This window comes from Rhinopithecus bieti, unplaced genomic scaffold (genome assembly GCF_001698545.2).
Source record: "Rhinopithecus bieti isolate Rb0 unplaced genomic scaffold, ASM169854v2 scaffold_63301, whole genome shotgun sequence".
In the NCBI taxonomy this organism is placed as follows: domain Eukaryota; kingdom Metazoa; phylum Chordata; class Mammalia; order Primates; family Cercopithecidae; genus Rhinopithecus; species Rhinopithecus bieti.
Genome location: NW_016824157.1, coordinates 173,431 through 182,081, shown reverse-complemented (window position 1 = coordinate 182,081; position 8,651 = coordinate 173,431). Strand labels below are relative to the sequence as shown.

Here is an 8,651-nt window from a genome sequence, read left to right as displayed (position 1 = left end):
AAAAAAAAAAAAAAGAGAGAGAGAGATTTCTCTTCTAATAAGCAAATGTACCTGAAGGAAAATACTTGAACATGAAAGACAAGTATTTTTTCACATTCTCTTTTTACATTTAAGTTTTTCTCTTTTAAATAATAAAGAGAACTAAGGAATTCAGATTAGGATGAGTAATAAAATGGTTTAGTTTGCAATGCACTTTAAGATTTTACAAAACACTTTGACATAAATGCTCTTATGTAATCATCCCAACAGTCCTGCAAGATAGGTAGAATGGGGAGTTGCTATTGTCATTTCATTAAAATCAGAATTAAGACTCACTTGTTAGATAATTGCCCACAGTCATAGAACTAAGAAATGTAAGAGGCAGGAGCTAAATCGCAGTCTTTAGGCTCCTAGTCCAGTGCCTTTCCATTGCACTATAATGCAGTGATCAAGTACGTGGGCTTTGGAGTGTGCCAGACCTGAATTGGAATCCTGGCTTCTCCACTTTCTGTGTGTCCTCGAGCAAGTTACTTAACCTCTCTGCGTCTGTTTCCTTATCTTTACCTGATAGTAATAATTGTGCCTACCTCATAGGTTTGTTGAATAGACTATGAATGGATCCCTAGAATACTTGATCAATCATAAGTCTTGTATTTATTTTAAAATATTTGATTACTAAAAGCAATATTTCATTTTCCAGGACCTATCTAGGACATCTGTGCTGCCTGCTCAAACGATGGCTCTGACGTTTATTACATATATTGGTTGTGGGCTTTCATCAATTTTTCTGTCAGTGACCCTTGTAACCTACGTAGCTTTTGAGTGAGTATCCACAACTGGAAATTTGGATTTAGGACTCAGCACTCACCTCCATTGCCAACATTTATTAACTAAGCCCTTTCCTCGGCCTGCCTTACCCTGTACACCCAGCTAGTGGAGCACCTATGTATCAACTTTATGGGACTTTTTGGTTTATATGCTTGTGTCCTCACACTAGTCTGTGGACTCCCTGAAGGCAGGGGTTGTGTCAGAATCATCTTTGTACCCCAGAATGACGCCCAGTACCTGATAGACATAAAGTGTGAAATGAATGAAGGATGCAGGCCCCAAAACCCAGAGACTTACAATCCAAAATAGACCACAGCACCATGTACAGCATAAGAACTATGTTTAATAAATTATATTTCTAAATTATACTGATTAAATACATTAACTGGTGTGGGGATGGAGAGAAATAAGGGTGTAAAAGCTTTACTGAAAAAAATAGACACTCAGTGAGTGTAGCTCTGCAGCAAGAATGCCATTCTAAAAAACAGCCTTTCCTTTTGACTTACCAGACAGGTCCCTTTGGTTGCTTTTGGGGTAATTTCAACAAATTCTAATGGAAAAGAAGGACATAGGCATTTTTATTGCATTAATGAAATGAAACAATATGTAGGTTCTTGGATTTAGATTTTGGACACTGATCAGAAAATGTAAAAAATTTATTTTCAGTGCCAAAGTTAGGTTCTAGCTGTGACTACAGATCTTCTAGTGAGCCTTTGGAAATATTATTGGTGAGACTAAATAACCATAAGGCCAGCCATTACTCAGAATGATTTCACCGGATCTAATTTTGCATGCATAAACATGAACATGTCATCCATTAGCTGGCTTCTCCTATGCTATTACATTTAGCTATATACTCTTCTTTCCATGATCTCATTTTACCTAATAACATACAATAATATGGGAATCTTGGTTAAATTTTGAAGATCTGAATATAGCAGACTCTATGAGAAGCAGCACCAATGCTTCTGAAAGTAGTTTGGGAGAAACAGGGCGAGTGCTCAGTAGAGTCTACTCTAAACTATTTAAAAGTCTGGGCCAACAGTCAGCATGTAAAAGATCCCACAGAAATACAGACACAAATTCTCCTCATGGTTATCACAGACGATTCTGTTTAGATTTTTCCTTTGTTGTTGTTGGTTTTAAGCCCCGCCCCCCATATAAACACACACTCAAAGAGAGGAAATTTATGCATATAGACATTTACCAAAGAATAAAAATAAATTGCTTAAAACTCAAAGAGCCTGACAGATATGCTTACATAAGGGTTATTGCTAGGTGTGGTAACTCATGCCTCTGTAATTCCAACACTTTGGGAGGCCAAGGCAGCAAGATTGCTTAAGCCCAGGAGTCTAAGACCAGCCTGGGCAACATGGCGAAACCCTGTCTCTACAAAAAAAATACAAAAAATTAGCAGGGTGTGGTAATGAGTACCTGTAGTACCAGCCACTCAGGAGGCTGAGGTGGCAAGATCGCTTGAGCCTGGGAGGCGGAGGTTGCAGTGACCTGAGATCACGTTACTGCACTCCAGCCCGGGTGACAGAGCCAGAGCTTATCTTAAACCAAAAAAAAAGATGGGGGGTTGGCAGAGTAGAAGGCTAATTCTTGTTCTCATCCTTTCCTTTTAGAAAGATCCGGAGGGATTATCCTTCCAAAATCCTCATCCAGCTGTGTGCTGCTCTGCTTTTGCTGAACCTGGTCTTCCTCCTGGACTCGTGGATTGCTCTGTATAAGATGCAAGGCGTCTGCATTTCAGTGGCTGTATTTCTTCATTATTTTCTCTTGGTCTCATTCACATGGATGGGCCTAGAAGCATTCCATATGTACCTGGCCCTTGTCAAAGTATTTAATACTTACATCCGAAAATACATCCTTAAATTCTGCATTGTCGGTTGGGGTATGTATAAGCTTGCCTGTATGTTGCCTGGACTTCCTCTGCTTTTTCTCCAGTGTTTTGATTTTTGAGCAGGAGGAAATGATGAAGCAGATCGCATTCAGCAAGTTTCTAAAACAGCTTTGTACTCTTACATGTGCACTGCCCGAAGAGCAACTTTGTTAAGTCTCCTTCTAGGACACCTGTATATTTCCTCTGGATTTGTTATGAATATGAAATTCCTCAAGGCTGAACCATGAATCCTCTTTGTATCTCCAGGAACTAGAATTTGGGGCTGGCACAGAAGGTGCCAGAAAGTGCTCAATATATTGAAAACATTAGCTTGGTGGTAAAGAGCCCAAAATCTCAGTCCCTGAGCTCCCAGCCAGCCTCATTCTACTTTGTACCTCCCAGATATCAGACATGTATGCCAGTATGCTCAGGAGGGCAGAGTGAGAGAATGTATGTATAAAACACATTGTAACTTCACTGCTACGTGGGCATGACATTTCCGATTGTGCAGCCTATTGGTGGTAGGTCACAAGGCCTTAGACTCCCCAAAGATCTTGAAGATCTCTTCATTCAATTTCCCATCCAATGTAGAAGCCTCTTCAACCCTCAACTCCACCTGACTTATCCTTAACTAAAGATAATCTAACTTCTGCTTGAATACTTCTATTACTGGGGATCTCATTACCTTACAAGGCAGCCAATAACTATTTTATAAAGCTCTACAGTTCTGATTTTCCATTAAGTTCATTCAGCTCCCTGGTGGCACTTACCAGTGGTCTTGGTTTTGCTCTCTCAGGCAGAAAACAGTAAGTTGATACCTCTTCTGCCAGAAAGTCCTTTAGATAATCTATAAGTAATATATAACAGTATGTATAATCCCCTATTTTTCAACGTATTTGCACACAAGTGACCCCATGCAAAATAAGCCAGTGAGGTGAGCCACACAGTCATTCGAAATGTAGGTGAAGAAACTGGCTCCAAGTGATGATGTGATTTCCCCCCAATTCACAAAGCTAGAAAACAGCAAGCCTGGCTCTGTCTCCCTATATGCGGCCTTCTGCCATCACCCCCTACCAGACTCCCTCTATTTTCAGGCTAAATATTCCTACACATCAAGATTGCAAGCACGCCACCACCCTTGCCACTCTGCCTTGCATCTTATGTCATTATGTCTTTGTGAAGAACAACAGAACAACACCCTTTCCCTGCTTGTCCCAGAAACATAAGTCACTGCTCCAGATACTGGGCAAGGATTCTGTCTTCTTTAGAGAAGGCTGAAAGTCAGATTCCTTTGTTAAGTACAAGGTCCTCCACCCCAATATTTTATTTTAACAAACTGTCTCACTTAGAAAATTATCATATGTCAGGGTCACCAGAAGGTTCAAGTGCAAAGGCATTAAATGAACTATTAGATTTGATATTACCAGGCACTGCAACTGGTCTGTGACAAGGAATTGTTTGTTCTTTACCAGGGCCTTGAGATGGGACGTCTGCTGGTTGGCTGGCGGGTGATGGTGTGCAGTGGTGAATAGGATTCTTTCCCCACCAAAAGCCATTTTAAACTTGGGGGACCCTTCTCATGGTACCTTCTCTGAAGGGAAGTGTCCGTGGGCTTTCGAGAGAGCCAGCATAGTAGCAGTCATCACCCCCTGGATCAGCCAGAACAGAACCCTCCATCCTTCACTGGGTCTCAAAGTCCTCAAATTGAGGACTTTTGGTTTCATAATGAAAGATTTGCCAGGAGTTGCTGACTCTTAAATGTACATTCCAGACATGTATAAGTTAAAGGCACAACGCTGGGTGCAGTGGCTCATGCCTGTAATCCCAGCACTTTGGGAGGCCAAGGTGGGCAGATCACCTGAGGTCAGGAGTTTGAGACCAGCCTGGCCAACACAGCGAAACCCTGTCTCTACTAAAAATACAAAAATTAGCCAGGTGTGGTGGCGCACGCCTATAATCCCAGCTACTTGAGAGGCTGAGGCACAAGAATCACTTGAACCCGGGAGGCGGAGGTTGCAGTGAGCTGAGATTGTGCCACTGCACTCTAGCCTGGGTGACAGAGCAGGAAAAAAAAAAAAAAAGTTAAAGGCAACACTGGTGGCTGTAACAGATTAACGTTGAAATCTCAGTAGAAGATCATTTCTCACTCACCTACAGTCTAGTTAGCAGGGGCAGAGGAGCCCCTGGTCTTGCAGTTATTCAGAGATCCAAGCTCATGAAGACTCCGCCTCAAGGTTGCCCTAAGTTTGCAGGCAAAGAGAAAGTAGAGGGTCTCACAGGAGGCTTCTATGGGACAGGCCTGGAAGTGGAGCAAATCACTTGTGCCCGTATCCCATGGGCCCAAAGTGAGCCATGTGGCCACACACACCCAGCTGCCTGGGAGGCTGGGGGCATCCAGTCATGTGCCAAAGAGGAAAAGAAACCAGCCTGGTAAACGGCTAGCCAGTCTCTGCTACAAGATGTAAATAGGATGTGATCTCTAGTCTTGTCACCCACTTTGGTTATTAGAACTAGGTGTGACCAGCTGGGCGCGGTGGCTCACGCCTGTAATCCCAGCACTTTGGGAGGCCAAGACGGGCGGATCACGAGGTCAGGAGATCGAGACCATCCTGGCTAACATGGTGAAACCCCATCTCTACGAAAAATACAAAAAAAAAAAATTAGCCAGGCATGGTGGCACACGCCTGTAATCCCAGCTACTAGGGAGGCTGAGGCGGGAGAATCGCTTGAACCCGGAAGGCGGAGGTTGCAGTGAGCCGAGATCGCGCCACTGCGCTCTAGCCTGAGTGACAGAGCGAGACTCCGTCTCAAAAAAAAAAAAAAAAAAAAAAAAGAATTAGGTGTGACAAATGTTTCCTGTCTTCCAGGGGTACCAGCTGTGGTTGTGACCATCATCCTGACTATATCCCCAGATAACTATGGGCTTGGATCCTATGGGAAATTCCCCAATGGCTCACCGGATGACTTGTGAGTACAAAGCCCCCTAAGGGAATGCTAAGTGAACTGGAAAACGGAATGCTCCTAGAAAACGAGGATCTAATCAGCATATTGACTCCTGCTGTCATCCTAATAAAACCCAGCAATATTTCACAACAGCCTTCATAGTCCTATGTAATGAGAGAAGCTAGCTGGAAATGCCATGCTACTCTTCAAGTGATGAATTAGTAGGAGCTATTCTGAAAAGAAAAATGAATTAGGAGGAACTATTTTGAAAATATTTTCATTAGCCTCTGATAAAATGACATTCCAATTATATTAATAAAGACTCATGGAACAGAGTTGCTAGGATTTACAGGGGCAAAATCCTGAATGTTTAAAAAAAGGTCTATTTTTAAAGTACTTTAAATCACCAAGTGTCCTCAAATAAACTCTTAAGATTCTTTTCCCTAGAGCTACAAATGATTGTAGAGAATAGCAGTTTTATCATTTTTTTCTCTTGTACTGGTAGAAAATGTTTCAGTAAAATGTTAGAGACTCATTGTATCATTTTGAACTCTAGTTCATCACTGTAATATGTTTTCCCCCCAACCAACTCCAGCTGCTGGATCAACAACAATGCAGTATTCTACATTACGGTGGTGGGATATTTCTGTGTGATATTTTGCTGAACGTCAGCATGTTCATTGTGGTCCTGGTTCAGCTCTGTCGAATTAAAAGAAGAAGCAACTGGGAGCCCAGCGAAAACCAGTATTCAAGACCTCAGGAGTATCGCTGGCCTTACATTTTACTGGGAATAACTTGGGGTTTTGCCTTCTTTGCCTGGGGACCAGTTAACGTGACCTTCATGTATCTGTTTGCCATCTTTAATACTTTACAAGGTAAGCTTTACAGCATCAAATACAAACTGAATGATCCCAGTTGAATACAAAAATGTAGCTACTAAAAGAGTACAGGCATGCCTCAGAGATGTTGGGGGTTTGGTTCTAGACCACTACAATAAAGCAAATATTGCAATAAAGTGAGTCACACAAATTGTTTGGTTTCCCAGTGCATATAAAAGTTATGTTTACACTAGACTGTAGTCTATTAAGTGTGCAATTGCATGATGTCTAAACAGATGTACATACCTTTAACTTAAAAACATTTTATTGCTAAAAACTGCTGATACAGAGACACAAGATGAGTACATGCTGTTGGAAAAATGGCCTTGAGAGACTTGCTGGATGCAGGGCTGCCACAACCTTTAATTTTTAAAAAAAAAAAAAAAAAAAAAAAAAAAATGCACTATCTGTGAAACCCCAAGAGGTATGCCTGTATAGGCAAAGTAGCTTATTTAGTGGCTTAAGATATTTCATTGAAAAACATATTTATCATTGAGAGGGAGTGCTTTGAGATCCTTGGAGGAAAGGTGCTTACTAAATTCAAGAAATGGTGTTTTTTTCTCCTTATTCATCGTTATCTCCTTGGAGAGACCACATTGAGGGGAACCTGCCAGGAATTCTTTTTGAAAAAGTCGATTATTCTTCCTTCACTTGGTTTCTTTTTTAAAAAACTGTTGTATTCAAGTAGAACATGCAGACAGTAAGCACACATACCATGACTGTGTCTGTACAGGGAGCCCACTGCTCTTACCTCCTAGGTCAGCGATTTGGAGACAATGAGAAATGGGAAAGCAACAACAGACAGACCCAAGTGGCAGCAGTCTTACTTGAAGGCTAATCCTAAGAAGTTGCTGCCCTGGGACACTCAGCAGGAAAGAGAGCAGGCTCTGTGTGTCGCCATCTGCTTCAGGTTTCCCATTGGTTAATGAAGCCAATTCATCTTGGAACCCTGATACTTGTACCCTTTTTTTTTTTTTTTTTTTTTTTTTTGAGACGGAGTCTCGCTCTGTCGCCCAGGCTGGAGTGCAGTGGCGCGATCGCGGCTCACTGCAAGCTCCGCCTCCCGGGTTTACGCCATTCTCCTGCCTCAGCCTCCCGACTAGCTGGGACTACAGGCGCCCGCCATCTCGCCCGGCTAGTTTTTTGTATTTTTTAGTAGAGACGGGGTTTCACCGTGTAGACCAGGATGGTCTCGATCTCCTGACCTCGTGGGCCTCCCAAAGTGCTGGGATTACAGGCTTGAGCCACCGCGCCCGGCCACTTGTACTCTTTAGAAAAGAAAATGACTGATTCTTTTAGAGCAGTATTATGAAAGACGTGTCCGCTGTTTATTTTTAATGGAAGTGCTTTGACATTAAAAGCCCAGCAGGCTATTAGGTTTACATTACAATAACAGTAATTCACTGTCCCTTAGTTTCCTTTTATTCTGAATCTTCTTTGGGGGATGCCTTTTAATTGCCTTCTCATTGGCTTTTGTTCATCTTTCCTGTTGCTTTTGCTCCCATATTGTCCTTCTCTAGTTCTGTCAGGCAATAGATCATCTTGTTGGTTTTCAGAGAAATCCCAACCTGAGGTTAAATTCAAATGCCGAATTTGGTTGTTGGTTCTTATTTAAATTTGGAGGAAGCCAGCAGAGATGATTGTTTGGTTATATATGGTTATTAATTTTTACTTATAATATAGTAGCTCCTCAACTGGTATATCCAGGTGTTATACCACATGGTATTGCATACAAAACCAAAAACATGAGCAAATTCTTTTAAGGGTCTTAAGAAAAGTTTTATTTGCCAACCATGGCATACTAAAACTAATAGCTACTTTAAAAGAAAAAAATATAGACCGGGCGCAGTGGCTTACGCCTATAATCCCAGCACTTTGGGAGGCCGAGGCGGGCAGATCATCTGAGGTCAGGAGTTCGAGACCAGCCTGGCCAACATGGTGAAACCCCGTCTCTACTAAAAAATACAAAAATTAGCCGGGCGTGGTGGCAGGCACCTTAATCCCAGCTACTTGGGAGGCAGAGGCAGGAGAATTGTTTGAACCCAGGAGGCTGAGGTTACAGTGAGCTGAGATAAAGCCATTGCACTCAAACCTAGGGGACAAGAGCAAGACTTCTCTTAAAAAAAAAAAAAAAAAAA

General features: G+C 42.1%; 1 protein-coding gene across 1 annotated transcript in view; it reads left to right on the top strand.

Moving 5' to 3' along the window:
- Positions 1–8,651, top strand: part of LOC108522030 (adhesion G-protein coupled receptor G2-like) — a 113,613-nt gene that overhangs the window by 96,850 nt on the left and 8,112 nt on the right. The window contains 7 exon segments of the mRNA XM_017862129.1: positions 680–801; positions 2,436–2,704; positions 5,560–5,659; positions 6,231–6,292; positions 6,295–6,358; positions 6,360–6,415; positions 6,418–6,510. Coding sequence (XP_017717618.1) covers positions 680–801; positions 2,436–2,704; positions 5,560–5,659; positions 6,231–6,292; positions 6,295–6,358; positions 6,360–6,415; positions 6,418–6,510 — 766 coding nt within the window.